Source organism: Lingula anatina, chromosome 8 (assembly GCF_051362555.1).
Source record: "Lingula anatina isolate TDL-2025a chromosome 8, LinAna3.0, whole genome shotgun sequence".
NCBI lineage: Eukaryota > Metazoa > Brachiopoda > Lingulata > Lingulida > Lingulidae > Lingula > Lingula anatina.
Genome location: NC_141774.1, coordinates 9,589,764 through 9,615,803, shown reverse-complemented (window position 1 = coordinate 9,615,803; position 26,040 = coordinate 9,589,764). Strand labels below are relative to the sequence as shown.

At 37.8% G+C, this 26,040-nt stretch overlaps 1 protein-coding gene across 1 annotated transcript; it reads right to left on the bottom strand.

Moving 5' to 3' along the window:
- Positions 1–202: 202 nt before the first annotated feature.
- LOC106162531 (pentraxin-4-like) lies at positions 203–25,693 on the bottom strand. Its single transcript, XM_086994302.1, has 4 exons — positions 25,009–25,693; positions 1,877–1,949; positions 933–1,322; positions 203–690 (listed from the first exon to the last, which is right to left on the bottom strand). Exons 1-4 carry the CDS (start codon positions 25,051–25,053, stop codon positions 461–463), a joined length of 738 nt encoding a protein of 245 aa, XP_086850428.1. The 5' UTR covers positions 25,054–25,693; the 3' UTR covers positions 203–460.
- Positions 25,694–26,040: the final 347 nt, after the last annotated feature.

The window sequence follows — 26,040 nt, the reverse complement described above, 5'->3', positions numbered from 1 at the left end:
CTTTCACCTGGTTTATTATTTTTTCAATTTTTTTCCTTGCGTAATAGTTAATACATACCGGGGTATATTGGTCCTTGTTATCTTGTATGCGCCAAAAAAAAAAATATATATGTATAAAATAAAAAAGAAAGAAAGAAAGAAAGAAAGAAAGAAAGAAAAAAGGCACCAATGCCAGAAAAGCATATTTATTGTTTGCCTCTACAATACGGTTTAGTACAGCTTGATGCATGTTCAGTTCACGTTTCAGCTTAAGTTGCATGAGAAAGAGAAGCACTTAGTCTTTGGGTTTTCTTGAAAGGTGTATAATCACGTGGCGGCCACATGATATTTGTCCACGTGATACGGAAATGGTTATAGCGTGATTTTTGAAGAGTTCGTCTATATCAAACTTTCCGTAAATTTAGGAGATTCACTTTATTCTGCAATTGTATCTGCCTCAAAAACAAAGTGTATTGAAATATTAACAAGGCGAAGCAGCATATGTCGCGACCATGAAGTTAGTCTTGGTGACAGTATTCCAGGATATAATACTTCCCTCGTTACCATTGGCGCATACGAACAGGCCGGGAATGTCCACAGGCTCCCTGTTCCAGACATTGATGCCGCCGACATATCCAACGAATGACGGATACTTAGGATACCCTTCAGTTACTGCCTCCAAATGGGTGTGTCCAACAACCCAATCACCACCTGAAATTATAAAATGGAAAAATAATTTTCATTTGACTTGTCATTTCACTTTGTTAACCAATGTTTCAATGTTTGCAATGGATTAGTGTTAAGGACGTTAAAGCATAGGCCTTATGATATGTAGTCATGCTCTTGAAAGAACTGAACCACTTACATGAAATCAAAACCAGTTATTGATACTGTATTACACTCATAGCGAAAATTAAGTCTTTATTTTTCAGATGCCATGTCTCTGGCCTTACCTCCAGCTATGTGCGAAACATTCACAGGAAAACTCAGCGTGAGGAAACCATCCCTATAGACATCTATCTTTCTCTTGACACCACTCCACATGACACACAAGAAATGCCAATTTCCGTCCGCTGGTAGAGGCGCCTCGCCACCGTAATACCCGCCCAACACGCTCATCCCATTTAAAATGACAGAGTACCCATGACCATGAGGACTGTAGGAAATCTCAATACTCCGGGGGTGGCGTTTAGAGCCGTAGGAGAGAATGGGGCCGCTTGTGGTACGGATGGTTTTGATCCAGGCACAGGCCGTGAAAGTGTCCAAATCGGGGGTTTTTGTCTCCAATAGTGACCAAGACAACCTGTTAGCTGGTTCTGGGAAGTGTAGAAACCTACGGCCAGCTGCAAGTATAACACATATAATAACTTAAGAAAAGACCCAAAGAAAAGTCACACATACTGGCAGCATTGGAATCAGTCAGCCCGGTATATATATATACGCATATACGCACAACACCATTTACGCGAGTGCGGAATTTTTGGAAAACAAACGCACGCACACCTATTCACTCGAAAGTTCCATGTCACATGCAAGAGGATTATAAACTACCTGTTGAATATTGCCCATACCGTCATGATCATTGCCATTGATATAATACAGACGCCGCTAACTTGGTAAAGTAAGAAATAAACGAAATATTTCAGTCAGCTGTCTGACCAATGCTTGGTACTGATTCATGTCAGATAAATCAATAGTAGTTCAATCAAATACAATAAGTATTGATCTGAAGCATTATCTATGCATTAACCTGACATTAAACAGTAACATTTCGTTTAACTGGACTACCACTGCTTTATTTTTGGGTATAATTAGAATTAATTTTATTTTTTGTCTAAAATAATTCTAAAGATTAAAAAAAAAACAGTGTTTCCCAGCCCATCCCACTCTTCCCTACCTGTTTCTCTGTAGAAACAAAACGTCAAAACCAACGCTACAAGTAGAGTTTGTCCAAACATGGTGGTGGCTCTCTGAAAGGAAAAGAACAGTTGGCATCTCCTTATATGATGTTGGATATTAGATTCTCGATAACATGAGGGATAACCTTTATGTAAATTGAGTTATATCATACATACCATCTTTGTCGTGGTCGTGGTCGTTTAAGTAAAATTCAGTATGACATGCAAAAAAAAAAAAAAAAAAAAAAAACTTAGAGATATTTTTAAACCTGCGCATCCAAACTGGTCTGTAGGTTAGTAGAATTGTTTCAATGATGTGGGGTCGTAGACTGCGAGGTGAGCGCAGGGGACAATTAACCTCACCCCCACCCCATACGACTTTTTTTTTTGAAAAATCATATTCAAATTTTCAAATGTGTTGTTTTCATCCTTTTCTATTGTCTCCTTTCATCAGGGACCACACTATTCCGTTTTTCAACGGCTTTTCCATAAGTAATTTTCTCCGCCCTATTAACTGTAATGTCCATCTGTATCATTGGTGATGTATTTCTTATGCGTCTATGGCTGTGTTAGATATACGTTGATTTTTAGCGTTAAGATGACCTTAGGTATTTCAGTTCTAGGGTCTCATTTCATCTACACTGTAAAAAGTGTTTAGCTTTTAAACACATATAACACGCGTTTAAAACCTTAACGCGTTTAGGAACGCCGATAGCTTTTCTAGAAGAAAAGGAGAAAATGCTAGACATGTTAAGCATTGTTACACGTTAAGCTATGTGTTTAACTTCGCTATGTTTCTATAATAATTAAGTTTATCGCAAAGCTAAACACATTGGCTAAACACTTCCTCTGCTCAGTGCGTGGAGCTGCTAAACGCGTGGAGCAGCTCCTCTGATGCTGAGTGGACTTCCATGCAATAACTTGTTACTATTCTTAAAGTCATAATAACACTTCGTTTTGGCCAAAAATTGGATTTTCCTGGAGTAAACGGCAATTTTCCCGTACTTACCAATGGTCAACGACCCCATTCTTGCATTCAAAGTTAGTCCAGGCACTTGGATGTTTTTACAGTGTACGTTGTAATTGTGTACCTGTGTTTTGTACCAAAAATAAAAAAAATTTCAGGTTATTTTAATGTTTTCTCATGCAAGAATGTTGTCTAACAATGTTGTTATCTGACGTTGATCCAACGTTCAAATCTAACGTTTATCCAACGTCTTATCAACGTTATGGTTCAACGTTGTTTCAACGTTAAAACAACATAATTTGCCCACTGGGATGTTCGGACATTTTACTTAACAAAATTTGATAAAACTCCTTGTAATACCATAAGAAAGAGAGAGAGAGAGAGAGCAACTAAATTTGGTTGAAAAAAGAACAGTTCTAAATGTCAGATGAACTAGAATGAACCCGTGACCATGCAACCCTGATAGATCTAGACTGCGCACGTTAAACACCCTGAGCTTCAGAGATAACTTGAAACAAACCGAACGGCAAGGGCATGCCATAGTGTAGACATTGGTTTTAAGTTATCTCCGAAGCTCAGGGTGACGTTGTATGATATCTTAATCAAAGTGGACGAAATGCACGTCCTCGATTTGTGACTGTATGATGGAACATGTGAATGTACAAACTGCCCCAAACTGTACATTTTGTAGAACTTGTAGGCAATCGACCTGTGAAAGATGATGGTATTAGGAAAAGCATTTCATGAAATATGCAGGTATAACAGTTCCCTCGAAGCAGAATGTGGCGAGTTTGTCAGATCAAAATTAAAACAAAAAATAAGTCACTAAATAGCAGCGGCATATTGAATCATGCTACTGGCTCTTTTGATCACGTGAAACTTTATATTTCAATTATATCACCTAAGCTTTGATTAAAAAATTATAGATTTGACTAATTGTTCTCTTTTTTATTTACAAACTTGACATTTAATATGGAATATTTTAGTTTCGAAGGTATGCCTAGGTAAATAGCGCTCTTTTTTTCAAAGAAATCCGATATCATATAAGATATGTGAATGGAGAAGTGTGTAGAAAGGTGTGTCGCTACTAATTAACTGACTACCATGTTTATTGGACTGCTGAATTGTGTAATATGCAATGATTTAATTGGGTAGTGCTCCTTTGGACTGGTCAAAACATGAGTGTGCCAAAGCATGGTTCTATCAAAAAAGTATCCATATGTCGGCAACTACTGCATAAAATAATTGGAAATTTTGCATGCTTGTGGTCGGTTTTGCAGTGCGTAAAATTGTTGTTGCAATGACGGTTGTTCAAACTCTGAGATGTCAATTGAGCGTGGTTCTAACGATGAGCAGAATGGGCAGTGTTCAAAACAACATGTGTCCACTGATGTTAATGCAGCATCCATTACTACTATTACTTCCCGGGTGTGAGACTAATTTGTGAATGGCCAGTCGATAGAAACATGGGACGCTGCAGTTGCAATTGACTGTGTTTCTTAAAATTATGATTTTAAAATATTTACATTTAAAAATGAACCTGTGGGTGATTGGTTTAGTTTTGCAGTGACGAGTAATCTTTTAACGTTCAATACGATGCATGTATAAAAAAATTGAGGGTCTGTGCAACACAGAGACCGCTCTCTGTCATATGTGCACAGCTAAGAATCACAGTATGACATTATTTACCAGTACAGTGGGGAACTGTTTATATATCACAGGAGACTATTTCGTATGACCCGTTTCATAATTAGGAAACAGGATTTTCTGTGAAGGAGAGTTTAGGTCATAAGTAAGTTTCAGATAAATACGTTTTAAATTCTCGGATTTATTTGTTTCAATACATCCAGCATATATTAAAGTGATTGTGGAAGGCAAGAACGTCCAATAAAAGGTATAGGGTTGTAAATGATCGTTTTTTTTTTTTAAATGGGGAGTCCAACTGGAAACATACTCGGGTTGGATTTTCATTTTCTTGACGGTTTTGGATAAGGTATATCTCGGCCAATTTAGGAAAATTGTAAAGTTTCAAGAAAATTTATTTTTCTTTTAACTTAAAATTACATATAAGTAAAGCATAAATAACGCTTCACAGATTTCTTATACGACTAAAATAAAGTCGATATGTCGTTTGGCCAAAAATAGTTTTACTTTCTTCAAAATTTTGTTTATAAATTGAACTATATTTTCCGTCTCTTCAGTTCGTAAAATTCCCATATATTGGACGGCATTTGGTTGGGTTTTGTGGCAAAAAATGACTCTGATTGCATCTTTAACAGTTTGTCAGCAGTGCTTTAATGGACCTTCACACTTAATGCGATATGTGAGAGTTGCACCGAACGCGATAGCTGAGCCTGGAACTTACTGCATCCTCTTTGTAATCCCATTACAAACTTTACAGGTAACTATAGCTCTTCATTTCTGCACATTTAAAAAAAAGTAATTTTATTGCAATAGTTGCACCGAATGCGATAGTTGAACCTCGCACTTATTGCATCCTTGTAATTTCGTTATAATCTTTACAGGTAACTGTAGCTCTTCATTTTCGCATATTTTAAAAAGTAAATTTATTGCAATAACGTCCCAAAAGCAGATGAATAAAGATAAGGAGAGAAATATGAATGTTTAACAATAAATTGGTGCTTTCAAGATGAAGTATTAATGACATTCTGGAACTTGTGTGGTAAAATTCAACGACATAACGAGTTTATGGATCGAAATTCTGTGCACGGTTGTGTACAGTGACTCGATCACTAGGAAAAAGGGTTAAAATTTGCAGGAAAATTAAAATTTGCCATATCAAGATCAAAAGCTTAGGGTCTGCTTCAAATTATGTAGGTACCTTAAAGCAGATCTCTCAACTCCCCTCTTAAGTTGTACACATTGCCATTTCTCCCACAGAGTACAAAGAGTGGACAATACTAGCATCGTGATAGATTTGTCCAACAGCTGGGCGAGGAAAGATTTGCTTGTTGAACACTGCTTTTATGACAAAATAACTATTATATTGATGCATTTGTTAATTAATTACTTTCGAACCAACCGAACTCTGTGTGCACGTAGTGTTTATGTACTGTTGGGGCGGTATCTTATGCAATATTACACTTAATGCCATTATAGCCAAAGTCTGCGTTTTGTTTTTTTCGTCCAAGTGTGAATAAAGGTGTTTTCAGAGCAACTTTCTATTAACAGGTATAGTAATTATGGAAGCACTTAGATGACACGTACGCCACACAATGTTATGATCCTGTTCCTTTTGTTAAACACCTAAAAACCGTACTTAGACAAGGGATCCATACAGCGGGCACATTATTTTATGCAATAGTTCACATAATTCTCAACATAATCATAGACGCAGCGAAACGATTGGTTGGAATTTTGAGTTTGTTCATTTATCGTATATCGTCCAGGTGTGAGTGAAAGAGTTTCGAGAGACACGTTATTTAATGAAGTACATTATAGTGGTTACTTAGTACACATTTTATTTCAGACTTACGCTGTCGGTTATACCGTACTAGTACATCAGATCCACTAATCTGTGTGATCAGTTACACATAACAGAGACAACTGTAGATAGACCTGCGTTTCTATTGACATCTTTTCCTGAACCCACCAGCACTGCTGTCTGTTGCGGTGTACAGAATAAACTTAATCTTGAGGCTGTATAAGGCAGCATTTGACGATGGCTGAAACCGACTACCTGTACGAGTTTGAATATTATGATTACAGTGGTACGTCAGATGGTAATGGGAGTTGGTTCTATTATTCCGAGCTTTCTCCCGAGCAGAGGTGTTGGCTTAACTTCAAGACATGTTGGTGTACTGTAATACACGTCTTGACGGTTATCGGCCTGATAAGTAACTTTCTCACATTCTTCGTGGTTCTTCGACGTCCGAGTCTAAGGCGGAAGTCAACTTTTGTCTACATTTTGTTTCTTGCCGGTGCGGATCAGTTACGACTCACGCATATAGCTTGCGAATGCATCTTATGGGATACTATTAATAAAATAACGGAACTCTCGTGCAGCGCTGCTTCGGCAGGTAATTTTTTTAGTGACACGTTTCTACTTCTATCAGTTTTTTACGTATTGGCGGTGACTGTAGAGAGACTTATTATAGTTTATAAACCACTGCAAGCAGCTCCTCTGTGCACCCGACGAAAAGCTTTGTTGACATGTATTGCTCTCATTCCGTTGGCTTTATGCTTGAGTTCTCCCAACATTGCAGAGTGTTTTTTATCAGCAGAGGCAGCGCTTAATATTAATGTTGCTTTAAATTATATCGTGGTGTTTGGAACAATATTTGTATCTGTAGCAATAGCTGCTATGACGTTTGCTATTGTATATAAACTTAGACAGATCCATTCTGTGAGACAGCAGTTGTCTGGTCGTCAGCAGCAGCACTCGGGTAGCGGTGGATCGACGAACAATAAGACAAACACTCTGCTATTAACGACATTGACCGCGTTCATCGTGCTCACTTGGCCACTTTCCGGGTTTGATCTCTACTGGACGATATCAATGGCTGCGTACACTGGTATAGGTTATAGCATCCCCGCGGGACATTTGCTTGTTCGGGATGGGCTGTTTCTTCTAAGTTTGTTGAATCACAACATCAACTTTTTTCTCTTCGTTGCATCGGCACAGATCTTTAGGAACGAACTGATAAATGTGTTTAAAAACTGCTATTGTTGTTGTACTGGCGGGTGTTCAAAGTCTAAGATGACAGTTGAGCGTGGTTCTAACGATGGACAGGATGGGCAGTGTTCAAACCAACATGTGTCCACTGATATTAATACAACGTCCATTACTACTATACATGTAACTACCCGGGTGTGAGACTAATTTGTGAATGGCCAGTCGATAGAAACATTGGACGCTGCAGTTGCAATTGACTGTGTTTCTTAAAATTATGATTTTAAAATATTCACATTTGAAAATGAACCTGTGGGTGGTTTGTTTAATTTTGCGCATACGAGTAATCTTAAACGTTTAACACAATACATTTATAAAAACGTTCTAAATTCTCGGATTTATTTGTTTCCATACATTCAGCATGTAGAAAAGTGATTTTGGAAGGCAAGAAAGTCCCATTGAAGGTATAGGCTTGTATATGATTTTTTTTTTTTTTTTTGCATACCGCTGACTCCAACTGGAAACAAACTCGGATTGGACTTTCATTTTCTTTACGATTGTGGATAAGGTATATCTCGGCCAGTATACGAAAATTGTAAAGTTTCAAGAAAAATTATTTTTCTTCTTGCTTCAAAATTGCATATAAGTTGAGCATATAAACCGCTTTGCAGATGTCTTATGCGACTAAAATAAAGTCGAAATGTCATTTTGCGAAAAATAGCTTTACCTTCTTTCGAATACACGTGAATTGGAGTGTGCAATGCAAAGGAGAACCAACCCCATAAAAACGTGGACCAACTCCCCCAACTTGTTTAAGAAGAATGGGACAATATCCCACAAAACAGAATTGTTACCCGTGTTGAAGGCTTGTCGCGCCGTCTTCAGGAGATAATTGCAGTACGCGGTAGACGCAAACGCTGTTATGCACGTGATCTTTAACGAACACACTCTAATGCTAATTGTGTGTGAATTTGGTGACATTTGATGGCGTCTTTTCAATTTTATAGACATTTATTTACATGTGTAGAAGTCACAGTGAAACAATCGATTTGAGGGGGTACCTCATAAATTTTACTAAATGGTTAAAAATGTTGTATAGGAAAAGGTTTGAAGCAAAATGTATATAACATGATTTTTTGTCACGTGTTTGTATATTTATGATCGTTCATACTAAATCACTTTGAAAGTGGGCTATTTTATACTTATAAAAATTTAGTAACAAAAGATATGCATTGGCATGGAAGTACAGGAAGTAGGAAAAGAAGAATTATGTCTCGCTTTCGACCAATCGTGGGGCTCATGAGTTAAATAATACTGAAAGATAATTAAGGTCACAAGTAAGTTTCGTTTTGAATTATTGGATTCTCTCATTTGCATACAATTGGCATATATTAAAAGCGATTGTGGAAAACAAGAACGGAATAAAAAGTATTACCTCGTTTATGTCAATTTTCCTTTACAAACCATTAAGTCAATTCGTAGAAAGAAACTCGGATTCAGTTTTCGTTTTTTAACGGATTTGGACAGGGTATATCTAAACAAATAGAGGAAAATTGATAGAGTTTCAAGGAAAATTATTTTTATTTTTGCTTTAAAATTGCACATATATCGAGCGTAGATTTCCAGTGCAACATTAAAACCACTAAAAAGTCGATATGACGAGTCGTTCACTAAATTGCTCGTTCTGCCTAAAAAAGCTTCTTCGAATCCTTGTTTGTAAACTGAACTTTCTTACATCTCTCCAGTTTGAAAAAGACCTGTAAATCAATCAGGGGTACTTTGAAATGATGTCTTTAGCAATTTTCTGAAGTATATTTTTGAGTTATAAATATATGGTGGTATTTCTTCGGGATTTGTACCAAAAATGGACTTTGAATGCATCTTTAACAGATCACCATGGTCACCAGTGCGATAGTTGACATTCACACACACTTATTGCATCCTCCTAATTCCATTACAATCTTCACAGGTATATTATAACTGTAGCTGTTCATTTCTGCACATTTTAAAAAGAAAATTAATTTGCAATAACGTCCCAAAAACAGATAAATGAAGACAATGAGAGATAATATGAGTGTTTAAGAATAATAAATTTGAGCTTTCAAAATTATGTATCAAACCAATTTTGTTCTTGCGTGGTAAAACTCAACTACAATCCTACCCTATAATATCCGAGGATATAAAACAGTACATAAATTAAAGTATGGAAGGGGTTTCGAAAATAGTATACCAAATTAAAGTACAGGTAATGCTATAGCCAATGACAATACTAGTGGCTATTACGTTGTACGTATTGTAATTTCTCCCACACAGTATATGGAGTGGACAATACTAACATCACGATAGATTTGTCTAACAGCTGGGCGAGGAGAGATATGCTTGTTGAACATGCCTTTGGGACAAAAGAATTATTATATTGACGCATTTGTTAGTTACCATTAAACCAGTCGAACTCTGCGTGCACATAATAAGTATATACAGGTACCGCTTCAATGTCAGCATAATTCAAACCTCAGCACTTTGTTTATCGCCCACGTGTGAATAAAATTATAAACAGCGTTTTTTTTTTATCTTGTAACAAGTAGAGTAATTATGGAAGTAGTTCGTTTCAATTCGATTTATTAAATCTTTGAGCCCTACGGCTCATCAGAATATAATACAGTAACAATATAAAGTTATATCTACTCAACTACCATTACTACAACAACTACTACTGAAACAAATAATAATACTAATAATAATAATAATAATAATTCATCGGACTGACATTAATCTTAGTTCCGATGCACATTTAAGGTATTTTCCTAAGTTGTTTAATTATTAGACATTGATAGTAATTTAATTAATTTAAAGACACTTGGCTTTGTATAATTAAATTTCTTAATATATTTCTGCCTAATCGTACTGTAGTGAGGGCATTAAAGTATAAAGTGAAATTCATCCTCTACATTGTGTAAATTGCATAAATTACAGATTCTTAATTTCTTATTTGTGTCTGTGTGCCGGCCAGTCTCTACTGCTAGATTATGTGACGAAAGCCTATATTTTGCGATAAATTCCTTATTTTCCTGTGAAATTGGCTTATTCAAATAAAATTGCATTGTGAAATTATCAACAAGTTGTTGATACAGAAGCCCTTTACTCGCTGTGAATATTTCTCCTGTCAGTACTTGTCTAAAATGATCTTTCAATCTTTGTTCTATCAAGGACAGTATTACCCTGAGTGTCAGAGCAACGTGAAAGTTAGTTTGTTTAATATTTAATATACCTTGGAGTCACTTTCACTAGCTCTGACGAACAGCGACAACCTGAGGGCGTTCTTCTTCAAAATTTTGCCTGAGGCGCTTCCATATTTGGAAGTCACAAGTCACAGCTGTGTCCGCCTGGAGCCATATTTGGAAGTCATAAGTCTCGTACGTCACAGGTTTGGCCGCCTGGAGCTGCCTTTCCCGCCTTGCGCTGACATAATCTCGTGCAGACGAGACAAGAATCAACCAGTGTCTGACGCGGATTTAGAAGTTTGAATTGAAAATATCTTGCAGACGAAGGTCAGTGCCACAATACAAGCAACATTCTGCTTTAAAAATTGATTTTGGTGTAGCCATTGCGCAGCCCTTATAGTGGTATCGGGTGTAGCTGTCAAACTTGGCACACGGCAAGCACGTGTATTGTGTCTATTATCTCAGGACTAAATGTTCTTTGATAAGCAAAAAATACAAAAACATTGGATATACCTTTTTCTTTTAGAAACATATTATTTATTTCTCACTTTACATATCTTAAATACAGCAAATAAAATTAAATAGAGCAGAATTAAATCTGTTTTACGTTTCATTTTGGTCTGATGACATTCAACTGCAGATTCACTGCGGAGCCGTTCTATTTGATTGACGGGAGCCTAACATGGTCGCTGTGCACTAGAGACTGGTATTGCGACATGAAATCTAGATCGAGCTGGCAATACCGGAATCTAGAACCGAGGGTAGGACAGTATACAAACATCCGCCATGTTTTCATAAAAAGTAAATGACAGACCCATTAATTCAAGGTCATTCCGTACACAATTTATCCACTCAAAATTATTGTCAAGGATATCTTTATGGCACGTTTGTATAAAACAGTTTTTTGAAGAGTGGATTTTCAGCCAATATTTAAAAATTCTTAGTTTTCTACCTAAAATAAGTGGATATCTCCCGGTTTCATAATACACTATTACTAGTGTTTCTTTTAACACCCAGAATTCTTTTTAAAAAATCCGTATTTACCATTCTTATATCCTTTCAATTTGCCTTATTGAATATCCATATTTCTGATGCATAATTTAAAATACTACCAACGTACGTATCAAATACTGCACACCTGGTGGACACATTAAAGTTATGGTTTTTTAACATGCTGCTAATAGCAAATAATGTTTTTTTTACCATGTTCTGCTAATGTTTATGTTTTTGAGTTTGACAAAACTTACCATTAAAATAAAAAAGTAAACCGAGGTAACTAAACTGATTCACCCTTTCCAAGACAACACCGTTATATTTCCATGTCTATAGCCCTTAACTTACCCCCATTTCTAAAGACCATTGTTTTTGTTTTTGCTGTATTTACCGTTAACTTTCACTTTTGTGAGTATAATTGCAGGATATCTAAAAGTATTTGTAGTACTTGAGGAGTTTCCGATAAAAGTACCGTGTCATCAGCATACATAAGTAAGAAAAGATTTACAGTATGTCCCGTATTTCTATACTATCACAATTCTCCGATAAGCAAAAAGTTTCAAAATCATTTTCATACAAAGAGTAAAGTAGCGGGGACATTACCTCTCCTTGTAATAGACCTGTGTGTATTTGGAAATATTCAGATAGCTGACCTTTATACTTAACACAAGCCTTTTTACAATGCGGAGCAATTTACCTTGAACACCGAGTTTATTTAATTGCTTCCATAAACTTGGCCTATCGATGGAATCGAAAGCGGATTTATAATCCACAAACGCACGTACATGTAGTTAGAAAACACGTATACCACAAACAAATACTTAAAAGCGAGGGATATCTATATGAAGAGTAGGGCTGCATATACATACATCTTATGCAATTATTCACTTAATTGTCAACAGAGAAGCAGTTCAAGCGATGGGTTGGAATTTTGCTTTTGTTATCGTTTATCTTCCAGGTGTGAGTGAAAGTGCTTCGAGCGACACTAATTACGGAAGTGCATTATAGAAGTACTTAGTACACACCTTAATTCCGACTAACGCTATCCTTTGCACTATCCATCAGTCCCACTATACAACATTGGTCAAAAAGGTTGTCCCACCCCCATTTCCATGTACTTTTATTTACAAATGATCACATCACAGCTGTGAAGTGTTAGAAATAGTGCCTTTAATTACAGATACCGTGCCTAATATGATTAATGGTTAAAAAATACAAAATAGTGGTGAAAATATACACATTTTATACCATTTAGTAAAATTTATAAGAGGTACCCCTCAAATCCACCGTTTCACTGTGACGTCTACAGATGTAAGGAAATGTCAATTAAATTGAAAATACGCCATCAATTGTCACCAAATTCACACACAATTAGCATTAGGGTGTGTTCATTAAAGGTCACGTGCCTAACAGCGTGTGCGTCTACCGCATACTGCAATTATCTCCTGTAGACGGCGCGAAAAGCCTTCAACACAGGTAACAATTCTGTTTTGTGGGATATTGTCCCATTCTTCTTAAACACGTTGGGGGAGTTGGTCTACGTTTTTATGGGGTTGGGTCTCCTTTGCATTGCACACTCCAATTCACGTCACAGTTGGTTAGTAAGTTTAATATCAGGGCTCAAAGATGGTGGTTTCATCCTTAGACCATTGTGTTTCTTCAACAAACTCTTGCCAGGCGAGAGCCATGAGCAAGTGTGTAGTCATGATGAAGCCTGGAGTTAACCCCAAAGTCAGTTCTTGAAGATGGAGTGAGATATCAGCTTAGAATGCTACGTTCAGTGATCCCACAGGCACCTGAACCTGGCCATCCATCACTGGAAGGAAGTCGGGTTTGATGTAGAATCAAATTATTTCTTGTACCCCATCGATGGTCCAATGAGGGTCCATAGACATGTTAAAAATGTTTCTTGGAAGGGTGTGTGTAGGATAATATCGCCTTAGGTGTTAGATCAGTCCGCATTTAGAGTGCATGCTAAGCCCATGGTATTAATACATTGTTTCTTTTGGAACAAAACGTAACAGGGGCATTTTACTGTAACATTCTCAACAAAAATCTCACTCCATTTGCAAGAGGTGACTTCAGGGATGCTACTGGCTTCATTGTGACAACGCACTTGCTCACAGCTCTCGTCTGGCAAGCGATCTGTTGCAGAAACACAGGGCTCTGAGGAAGGGACTTTGAGCCCTGATAATAATCGTACTGAGCACCTGTGGCATTAATTAGAATGTGCATTGCAGAGGAGAACCAATTCCCAAATAATCTGGACCAATTCCGCCACGCTCTTTAGGAACAATGGGACAATATCCCACATAACAGAATTGTTACCCGTGTTGAAGGCTTGTCGCGCCGTCTACAGGAGAAAACTACAGTACGCGGCAGACGCACACGCTGTTAGGCACGTGACCTTTAACGAGCACAACCTAATGCTAATTGTGTGTGAATTTGGTGACATTTGATGGCGTCTTTTCAATTTATATAATAGACATTTCTTTACATCTGTAGAAGTCACTGTGAAACGGTGGATTTGAGGGGGTACCTCATATAAATTTTACTAAATGGTATAAAATGTGTAGGGGAGAGCGGGGTGGGTTGGAACGCGGGTAAGTTGGAACATTGGCTTTATTTCTTAAATCACAAGACCGATCATGTGCTCCTTCAGCATAAAAATGTCACGTGGCATGGTCATTCATCCGGTAAACTTGTGGAAGTTTCGAAAATGCAGTAAAAGTTTTATGCGAAAAAAACTTATTTTCGCTACTCGAAGTAAGTTTTCATATTTTTGACATTCATCGTGCTGTAAACTAAAGTATAAGGATTATATCACTGAAATTGTGCATAGCGTTTAGGGCCACCTTGATGTTCAAAAGGCTTTTGTTTTTTTTAATCACTTCCCACGTGTTAAAGAAATACAGTGTCATAAGTAGGCCATGACGTCATGGGGGCTGGTCGGAACATTTGACATGGGGCCAGTTGGAACACTGTCAGGGGTGTTCCAACCCACCCCGCACGGTGTTTTTCATTTTTTAAACCTCTCTAAATGTTTTAATTTCAACTTTAAAGAGAGTAGTAACGTAGTAACCCAGTACAACTCCAACTGGAGACGGAATCTAGCTGATAGAACATCTCCAAGATGCCGGAATGTACATGCGTGTAGAAGATACAAGGGGGAGGGGGGGGGGGGGTCATTGCTTGTTAAATGCAGTTCCTAGCTGTTTGGTCGAAAGGGGTCTGCATGCCCACAGTTGCTTTTTGCGATAAATTGCTTTTAGATGTGGAAGGAAATGTTGATTATTACTCTGCTTTTCGCGGCAAAATGAAAATATTCTAGCTGAGAGCCTATGTTATGGATAAACTATACAACACCAATTCTGCCGATGTGGTTTTAAATGTTTTATGTAATGGATTGGGGGTTGCTGTTAATGTTTAGTGAACGACGGTACAAAATCCGCCAGAAAGGACAAACATTCACCTCGTAACTTAGACAAAGATTCAGTTGAAATCTCAGTTGCCCTCACCGGAAGAGGTGCTACAGCACACTAAAGCTCACTTAAGAAAAACCCCAAACAGCTCAAGTCCAGCAATAATTAGACCCTTTCCAAAGGCTCACCGTCGCATTCCAAAGATTAAAAGAAGAAAACAATGCAGTGCAGTACTAACTGACACACCTGAAAATGAGCTACTCGAAAAAGAAAAGGCCAAGCCCAACAAAATTAAAAAGGACAAGCGCAACAAAAATAAAAAACAGTTTAAGATTTCTAGTCAATAGAGAAAATCAAGAAAAGGGAAATTAAAGATGACCAGCGATTCTGAGTCAGAAGAAGAGTGGCCATGTCTGGTTTGTGGGGAGCCGTTCATTAACAGCCGACCAAAAGAGCAATGGGTTAAATGCATTGTTTGTCTAAAGTGGTCACATGAAGACTGTACAAAGGTTGACCAAGTGTAGGGCCTACATATGTCAGAACTGCGATTTTGATTCTGAGTTGTTGAGTTGAAAGAGATACAGTTTTCATTTGTAGGTCTAACATACTGTTGTTAATAGGTTGAGTTATATGAGTTCAATTTCTTTTCTCTTAAACTACACCACTTTTGTTATCATTATGAAATGAAGTGTAACTGGATATGGTTTATACATCGAAAAGACTATTTGAAAGCAAATTGTAAACGTAAAAAATGCTTACAAACTATGGAGATACGAATACAAAGTAACACGTACTTGTTGGGAAATTAATATAGATAAACCTACTCTTAAAATGAATTATACTTTGAATTTATATGCAAGCGTTCCAACTCGCCCTCTTGTTCCAACTCACCCCACTGCCTGTTCCAACTGACCCCGCGGGTGGGGTGAGATGGAACGTTTTAGGAGCCAACTTTGAGCATTTATTACTCTAAAATAAAAAGACCTACTTGATGTTTTATTTCATAGATAAGTGCGGCATATAATTTTCCCCTATCAGATTTTTTATTTTTGTCCCCAAAGCTTTGACTGCTGAGATATCGCAAAAAAGGTGAAAACTGTTCCAACCAACCCCGCTCTCCCCTATATTTTCTTCACTATTTTGTATTTTTAAACCATTTATCATGTTAGACACGGTATCTGTAATAAAAAGCACTATTTTTAACAATTTACAGCTGTAAAGTGATCATTTGTAAATAAAAGTACATGGAAATGGGGATGGGACAACCTTTTTGACCAATGTTGTATACTGGTGATTCCTCACACATTAGAGATAACACTGCTTTTCTTTCGTCATCATTTTTGAACCCGCCAGCCCTGTTAAATGTCGCAGTGTGAATTGTCAACTGAATCTTGAAGCCAAATTAAGGTAGAGTTTGACGATGGCTGAAACCGACTACCAGTACGGTTTTGAATATTATGATTACAGTGGTTCCTCAGATGATAATGGAAGTTGGATTTATTACAGTGGTTCCCAAGAAGATAATGGAAGTTGTTTTAATTGTAGCAGTGGGTCCTCAGATGGTAACGGAAGTTTGTTTTATTTTTCCGAGCTTTCCCCCGAGCAGAGGTGCTGGATTAACTTCCAGGCGTGTTGGTGTACTGCGATACATGTCTTGGCGGCCATCGGTCTGATAAGTAACTTCCTCACATTCTTGGTGGTTCTTCGACGTCCGAACCTAAGGCGGAAGTCAACTTTCGTCTACATATTGTTCCTTGCCGGTGCGGATCAGTTGCGGCTTACGAATATATCGTGCACATGCATCATGTCGGATACTATTTTAAAAACAACAGAATTCTCGTGTGGCGCCGCTTCGGTTGTTACTTTTTTGAATGACACTTTTCTACTTCTATCGGTTTTTTATGTGCTGGCGTTGACTGTAGAGAGACTTATTATAGTTTATAAACCACTGCAAGCAGCGTCTCTGTGTACGAGACGAAAAGCTTTGTTGACTTGTCTTGCTCTCATTCTGTTGGCTTTAGGCTGGAGTTCTCCCAACATTGCAGGGTGTTTTTTATCAGCAGATGCAGCGCTTGACATTGATGTTGCTTTGAATTATATCATGGTATTTGGAACAATATTGGTTTCTGTAGCCATAGCTGCTATGACGTTTGCTATTGTATATAAACTTAGACAGGTCCATTTTGTAAGACAACAGTTGACTGGCCGTCTGCAGCAGCACTTGGGTAGCGGTGGATCGACGAACAATAAAACAAACACTCTGCTACTAACGACATTGAGCGCGTTCATCTTGCTGACTTGGCCACTTTCCGGGTTTGATTTCTACTGGACGATATCAATGGCTGCGTACACTGGTATAGGTTATAGCATCCCCGCGGGACATTTGCTTGTTCGGGATGTGCTGTTTCTTCTAAGTTTGTTGAATCACAACATCAACTTTTTTCTCTTCGTTGCATCGGCACAGATCTTCAGAAACGAACTGATAAATGTGTTTAAACACTACCATTGTTGTTGTACTGGCGGATGTTCAAAGTCTAAGATGTCAGTTGAACGTAGTTCTAACGATGGGCAGTGTTCAAACCAACATGTGTCCACTGATATTAATGCAGCGTCCGTTACTACTATAACTACCCAGGTTTGAGATTAATTTGTGAACGGCCAGTCGATAGCAACATGGGACGCTGCAGTTGTACGTGACTGTGTTTCTTAAAATTCTAATTAAAAAATATTCACTTTTGAAAACGAACCTGTGGGTCATAGGTTTAATTTTGCACATACGAGTATTTTTAAACATTTAATACGACGCATCCGTGTTAAAAAAAACCGAGGGTCTGTGTCCTTATTCTTACCTTTGTGAATCTAACAGAGAGACCGCTGAAAATCAGTTTAATGTAAGTAGGTCACAATTTACCAGTTTAGTGAGAAACTGACCCGCACGAAACGAAGTAGCTACTCCAGCGCAGTAGACTACTGCAATCATACTGCATACATGCTTCAAATCTGCTTCGATGTGGGAGCTAATTAGCATATTTGAAACATGCTTCTATCATGCTGCTAATCTACTGCATTAATGCTCCTCCTCTGTACAACCCTATGTAATTTTTGAAGTAGAATTGCAGTAGGCTATACTGCATTTCTGCTGTAAATATGCTCCACACCACTACTGCGTAAATGCTTCTTTGCTACTTCGATACTACTGCATTTTCGTGCGGGTCCAGGCTCTGTACCACTGGGGACACTTTGGCATGCCCCCCTCCGCAATTAGGAAACACGAATTTCGGCGATTATTTTTATTAGCTATTTTACTATCACTATATGATTCTATATGTATGTGCACTGGAAAAATAGGCCACCACAGTGGATGTACATAAAAGTATACTCTCCATGGGTTTGAACATCCCCAAAATTCTTTTTTTTTGCCATCCACAGCTTCTTATAAAACCTTACATACACTTTAAACATGATTTAACCCCTTAGATATTTGTTCCGGGGCGTACCTGATAATGATATTTTCATTGGATCTTATAGGAAAACGGTCGCTCTTATATTGACTTGCCAGTAATGATGACCTAAAATCAACCTTTAAAAAATATTATCAAAAGTCGAATCCAAGTGCTGACAAAGGTAGATAAATGATGCATGAGTAGGGGACATTCTTTATTTTCCCCGGAAAAGCCATTTTAGCGAGTAAATCTCATGCAGTGGACCTTTAAAGACAGTCAATGTGCGTTAGACCATTGTATAGGAACAGGCTTGCTGCAAAATGTATATGAAATAATTTTTGTCACGTGTTTGTATATCTATGATCATTCAAACTAATTCACTTTGAAACTGGGCTGTTTTTATCTAATGAATAAAAATTTAGTAACAAAAAATACGCATTGGTATTTCGATGTTCAACTGAATTACAGACAGTAGGAAGAAAAGAGCGAATTATCTCTCGCTATCGACCAATTGGGGTTCATGAGATAAAATAATACTGAAAGAGAATTTAGGTAACAAGTAAGTTTCAAATAAATTCGTTTTGAATTATTGGATTCTTTCATTTGCATACATTCGGCATATATTAAAGTGAGTGTGGAAAACAAGAACGTTCCATAAAAGGTATTAGCTCGTTTACGGTCAATTTTACTTTGCAAACCACTTAGTCAATTCGTAGAAAAAAAACTCGGATTCAATTTTCGTTTTTAGACGGTTTGGATGGGGTATATCTTGACAGGATTCTAGGACAATTCCCCCCTGGACAATTCCCCTCCGGACAATTCCCCCCCAGGACAATTCCCCCCCGGACGATTCCCCCCCAAGAAATATATATTTATATACAAATATAGAGAAGAAAGTGTAAAGTTTAAAACATTTCATCCATTTTTTAAATATTTTTAGTGTAATAATACAACTTCATCATGAAAAAAATTTTATAACAAATTCCTTTTTCATTGAGTACAAGTACAGGAAGATTTATTAAATATCTAATCAAAGTATAACTACCTATCCCTCAGGTAAAGGTGGGGTAAACAGATGAACAGGTAAACAGATATTTTATGAATATTTTAGTGTGGTGGGTGGTGGGTAGCAGTCAAGCAATTAAAAGTGACAAATAGTCAAAGGGATACCTGGATAGGTGAGAAAATCTGTTTACCCCACCTCTCCCTAGAGATGCACCTTGATTCAAAGACTCACTCAATCAAGGGGGGGGGGCAATTAGAAGTAATAGTTAATTCATCAAAGGGTTACCTGGATGAGTGAGATCATCTGTTTACCCCTCCTTATCTGGAGATATACTTTGATCAGGTTTTTAATAAAATGTGTACTTCTATCTCCAAAATCGTATGTACTTGAAAATAATTTGTTTTATAAAATTGATATCATCTGTCCTCGAGTTGCTACATCACACTAAGAAATATTCATAAAATGGATGGAAAAATTTGAACTAAGTACTCTTTACTTTATATTTGTATATAAATATATATTCTTCGGGGGGGGGGGATCGTCCGGGGGGAGGGATTGTCCTGGGGGGGGAATTGTCCGGGGGGGAATTGTCCAGGGGGAATAGTCCGGAGGGGAATTGCCCGGGGGGGGGGGGGGATTGTTCTGATACCTTGACAGATATAGGAAAATTGATGAAGTTTCAAGAAAAATTATTTTTATTTTTGCTTTAAAATTGCATATATGTCGAGCTTAGATTTCCAGTGCAACATTAAAACCACTTTCAGAAATTTCTTATACGACTTAAATAAAGCCGATATGTGGAGTCATAAACTAAATTGCTCGTTCTGCCAAAAAATAGCTTTACCTTCTTCGAATCCTTGTTTGTTAACTGAAATTTCTTACATCCCTCCAGTTTGAAAAAGACCTATACATAAATAAGGGGTACGATGTCTTTAGCAATTTTCTGAAGTATATTGTTTGAAAGTATATGGTGGCATTTGCATTTCCTGGATTTGTGGCAAAAATTGACTTTGAACGCATCTTTAACAGATCGTCATGATCACCAGTGCGATAGTTGACTTTCACACACTAATTGTGATAGTTGTATCCTCCTAATTCCATTAGAATTTTCACAGGTTACCGTAGCTCTTCATTTCTGCACATTTTAAAAAGAAAATCAATTTGCAGTAACGTCCCAGAAATAATAGAGTGCTTAAGAATAAATTTGCACTTTTAAAATTAAGTATCAAACGAATTTTGCTCTTGCGTGGTAAAATTCAACTACACTCCTACCCTATAATATCAGAGGTATATATAAATATTACATAAATTAAAGTATGGAAGGGGTTTCGAAAATAGTATACTAAATTAAAGTACAGGTAATGCTTTAGGCAATGAATACTTTGTACGTATTGTCATTTGAATTATGTACTTTGTACGTATTGTCATTTCTCCCACCCAGTATATGGAGTGGACAATACTAGCATCACGATAGATTTGACCAACAGCTGGGCGAAGACAGATATGCTTGTTGAACACAGCTTTGGGACAAAAGAATTATTATATTGACGCATTTGTTAGTTGCCATTAAACCAGTCGAACTCTGCGTGCACATAACATATATATGCACCGCTTCATTGTCAGCATAATTCAAACCTCATCATTTTGTTTATCGTCCAGGTGTGAATAAAATTGTTGACAGCGTTTTTTTTTTATCTTGTAACAAATACAGTAATTATGGAAGTAGTTAGAAGACACGTACCGAAAGACAAATACTTTAAACCGAGGGATCTTTATATGAACAGTAAGGCTGCATACATGAACACTATCTTATGCAATTTTCCACTTAATTGTCAGCAGAGAATCAGTAAAAGCGACAGGTTGGAATTCTGCTTTTGTTAATTTTATCGTATATCGTCCAGGTGTGAGTGAAGTGCTTCGAGAGCCACTAATTACGGTAGTGCATTATAGTAGTACTTAGTACACACCTTAATTTCGACTAACGCTATCCTATATATACTGTCCATCAGTCCAACTAGAAACTGGTGATTCCTCACACATTACAGATAAAATTGCTTTTCTTTCGTCATCATTTCTGAACCAGCCAGCACTGTAAAATGTTGCAGTTTTGAGAATCAAATGAGTCTTGAAGCTAAGACAGCGTTTGACGATGGCTGAAACCGACCACCCGTACGGTTTGTATATTTAATTACAGTGTCCCCCCAGAAGATAATGGAAGTTGGTTTAATTACAGCAGTGGTTTCTCAGATGATAATGGAAGTTTGTTTTATTACAGTGTCCCCCCAGAAGATAATGGAAGTTGGTTTAATCACAGCAGTGGGTTCTCAGATGATAATGGAAGTTTGTCAAAATTTTCCGAGCTTTCCCCCGAGCAGAGGTGCTGGCTAAACTTCCAGGCGTGTTGGTGTACTGCAATACACGTCTTCGCGGCCATCGGTCTGATTAGTAACCTCCTCACATTCTTCGTAATTCTTCGACGTCCGAACCTAAGGCAGAAGTCAACTTTCGTCTACATTTTGTTCCTTGCAGGTGCGGATCAGTTGCGGCTTGCGAATATATCGTTGGAATGCATCATGTCGGATACTATTTTAAAAACAACAGGATTCTCGTGTGGCGCTGCTTCGACAGGTCATTTTTTGAATGACACGTCTTTACTTCTATCAGTTTTTTACGTATTGGCGGTGACTGTAGAGAGACTTGTTATAGTTTATAAACCACTGCAAGCAGCGTCTCTGTGTACGAGACGAAAAGCTTTGTTGACTTGTTTTGCTCTCATTCTGTTGGCTTTAGGCTTGAGTTCTCCCAACATTGCAGAGTGTTTTTTATCAACAGAGGCAGCGCTTGACATTGATGTTGCTTTAAATTATATCATGTTATTTGGAAAAATATTGGTTTCTGTAGCCATTGTTGCTATGACGTTTGCTATTGTATGTAAACTTAGACACATCCATTCTGTAAGACAACAGTTGACTGGCCGTCTGCAGCAGCACTCGGGTAGCGGTGGATCGACGAACAATAAAACAAACACTCTGCTATTAACGACATTGACTGCGTTCATCGTGCTCACTTGGCCGCTTAACGGGTTTGATCTCTACTGGAGGGTAACAATGGCTTCGTACACTGGCATAGGTTATAGCATCCCCGCGGAACATTCGCTTGTTCGAGAAGTCCTTTTTCTTTTTAGCTTGGTGAATCACAATATCAATTTTTTTCTCTTCGTTGCGTCGGCGCAGATCTTCAGAAACGAAATGATGAATGTGTTAAAAAACTGCTATTGTTGTTGTACTGGCGGATGTTCTAAGTCTAAGATGCCAGTTGTGCGTGGCTCTAACGATGGGCAGGATGGGCAGTGTTCAAACCAACATGCGTCCACTGATATTAATGCAGCGTCCATTGCAACTATACATGTAACTACCCGGGTGTGATGCTAATTTGTGAATGGCCATGCAGCCATGGGACGCTGCAGTTGCAATTGACTGTGTTTCTTAAAATTATTATGTTAAAATATTCACATTTGAAAATGAACCTGTGGGTGGTTGGTTTAATTTTGCGCATACGAGTTATCTTAAACTTTTAACACAATACATTTATAAAAACGTTTTAAATTTTCGGATTCTCGGATTTATTTGTTTCCATACCTGTACATTCAGCATGTAGAAAAGTGATTTTGGAAGGCAAGAACGTCCAATTGAAGGTATAGGCTTGTATATGATAGTTTTCTTTTGCAAACCGCTGACTCCAACTGGAAACAAACTCGGATTGGATTTTCATTTACATAACGGGTTTGGATAAGGTATATCTTGGCCAGTATACGAAAATTGTAAAGTTTCAAGAAAAAATATTTTTCTTCTTGCTTTAAAATTGCATATAAGTTGAGCATATAAACCGCTTCGCAGATTTCTTATACGACTAAAATGAAGTCGATATGTCGTTTTGCTAAAAAATAGCTTTACTTTCTTCGACATTCTGTTTATAAACTGAACTATATTTTCCGTCCCTTCACTTCGTAAAAGTCCCATATATTGAACGGCATTTAGTTGAGTTTTGTGGCAAAAAATTGACTCTGATTGGATCTTTAGCAGTTTGTCAGCAGGGCTTTAACCTTCGACCTTCACACTAAATGCGATACTCGCGATTGCGATAGTTAAGCCTCGCACTCATTGCACCTTCCTTCTACTTCCACTACAAACTTCACAGGTAGCTGTAGCTCTTCATTTCTGCACATTTTAAAAAGTAAATTTACTGCAATAACGTCCCAAAAACAGATGAATAAAGATAAGGATAGAAATAAGAATGGTTAAGAATAAATTGGTGCTTTCAAGATTAAGTATGGGATTCTGGAACTTACGTGGAAAAATTCAACGACATAACCACGAATTTATGGATCGAAATTCTGTGCACGATTCTGTAGAGTAACTTGATGACTAGAAAAAAGATTTAACATTTGTAGGAATATTAAAATTTGCTATATCAAGGTCAATCGATTACGGTATGCCTCAAATTATGACGGTTCCCTTAAGCAGAGAACTCAAATCCCCTATTAAGTTGTACACATTGTCATTTCTCACACAGAGTACAAAGAGCGGACAATACTGGTATCACAAAGATTTGTCCGACAGCTGGGCGTGGAGAGATATGCTTGTTGAACAATGCTTTGGAACAAAATAGTATATTGATGTATTTGTTAATTACTTTCGAACCAGCCGAATGCTGTGTGCAAGTCGTATATATGTACTGTGGGGCGGTATCTTATGCAAGATTCTACTTAATGCCATTATAGCCAAAGCCTCGGCGTTTTGTTTATCATCCAGGTGTGAATAAAGAAACATTCTATTAACAGGTATAGTAATTATGGAAGCACTAAGATGACACCAACGCCGGACTATGTAATGATTCTGATGCTTTTGTTAAACACTTAAAACCAAGCTTAGACAAGGATGCATACAGTGGGCACATCATCTTATGCAATATTCCACTTAATCGTCAACATAATCATAGATGCAGCGAAAACGATTGGTTGGAATTTTGCTTTTGTTCATTTGTCGTATATCGTTCATGTGTGAATAAAAGAGTTTGGAGCGACACTATTTAATGAAGTACATTATGGTAGTTATATACTTAGTACACATCTTTTTTTTTCAGATTAACGCTGTCGGTTATACCGAACAACAGACCCACTGATATACTGGTGATCAGCTACATATTACAGAGACAACTGTAGATAGACCTGCGTTTCTTTTGTCATCTTTTCCCCGAACCCACCAGCACTGCTGTCTGTTGTGGTGTAAAGAATAAACTTAATCTTGAAGCTAAGGCAGCATTTGACGATGGCTGATACCGACTACCCATACGAGTTTGAATATTATGATTACAGTGGTTCATCAGATGATAATGGGAGTTGGTTTTATTATTCCGAGCTTTCTCCCGAGCAGAGGTGCTGGCTTACCTTCCAGACGTGTTGGTGTACCGTAGTACACGTCTTGGCGGCCATCGGTCTGATTAGTAACTTCCTCACATTCTTCGTGGTTCTTCGACGTCCAATCCTAAGGCAGAAGTCAACTTTCGTCTACATTTTGTTCCTTGCCGGTGCAGATCAGTTACGGCTTACACATTCATCGTGCGAATGCATCTTGTGGGATACCCTTTTTAAAACGACGGAGTTCTCGTGTGGCGCTGCTACTGCAAGTCATATTTTTAGTGATACGTTTCGACTTCTGTCAGATTTTTACGTATTGGCGGTGACTGTAGAGAGACTTATTATAGTTTATAAACCACTGCAAGCAGCTTCGCTGTGCACCCGACGAAAAGCTTTATTGACTTGTCTTGCTCTCATTCTTTTGGCTTTAGGCTTGAGTTCTCCCAACATTGCAATATGTTTTTTATCAGCAGAGGCAGCGCTTGAAATTAATGTTGCTTTGAATTATATAATGGCATTTGGAAACATATTGGTTTCTGTAGCCATTACTGCTATGACGTTTGCTATTGTGTATAAACTTAGACAGATTCATTCTTTAAGGCAACAGTTGACTGGTCGTCTGCAGCAGCACTCGGATAGACGTGGATCGACGAAAAATAAAACAAACACTCTGCTACTAACGACATTGATCGCGTTCATCGTGCTTACCTGGCCACTTTCCGGATTTGAGCTATATAGGATGATATCAATGGCTTCGTACACTGGGATAGGTTATTACATGTCCGTAGAACATGTCTTTGTTCGGGAATTGCTGTTTCTTCTAAGTTTGGTGAATCACAACATAAATTTTTTTCTCTTCGTTGCATCGGCACAGATCTTCAGGAACGAACTGATAAATGTGTTTAAAAACTGCTATTGTTGTTGTACTGGCAGTAGTTCAAAGTCTAAGATGACAGTTGAGCGTGGTTCTAACGATGGGCAGGATGGGCAGTGTTCAAACCAACATGTGTCCACTGATATTAATGCAGCGTCCATCACTACCATAACTTCCCAGATGTGTGG

Coding starts and splice junctions, on each gene's coding strand:
- LOC106162531 (XM_086994302.1), bottom strand. CDS start 25,053: ATGGCCGCCAAGACGTGTACTACGGTACACCAACACGTCTGGAAG. Junction 1,950..25,008: donor TACACCAACACGTCTGGAAG/GTAAGCCAGCAC, acceptor TTTTCCTTTCAG/AGAGCCACCACCATGTTTGG. Junction 691..932: donor TGTTTCGCACATAGCTGGAG/GTAAGGCCAGAG, acceptor TTATAATTTCAG/GTGGTGATTGGGTTGTTGGA.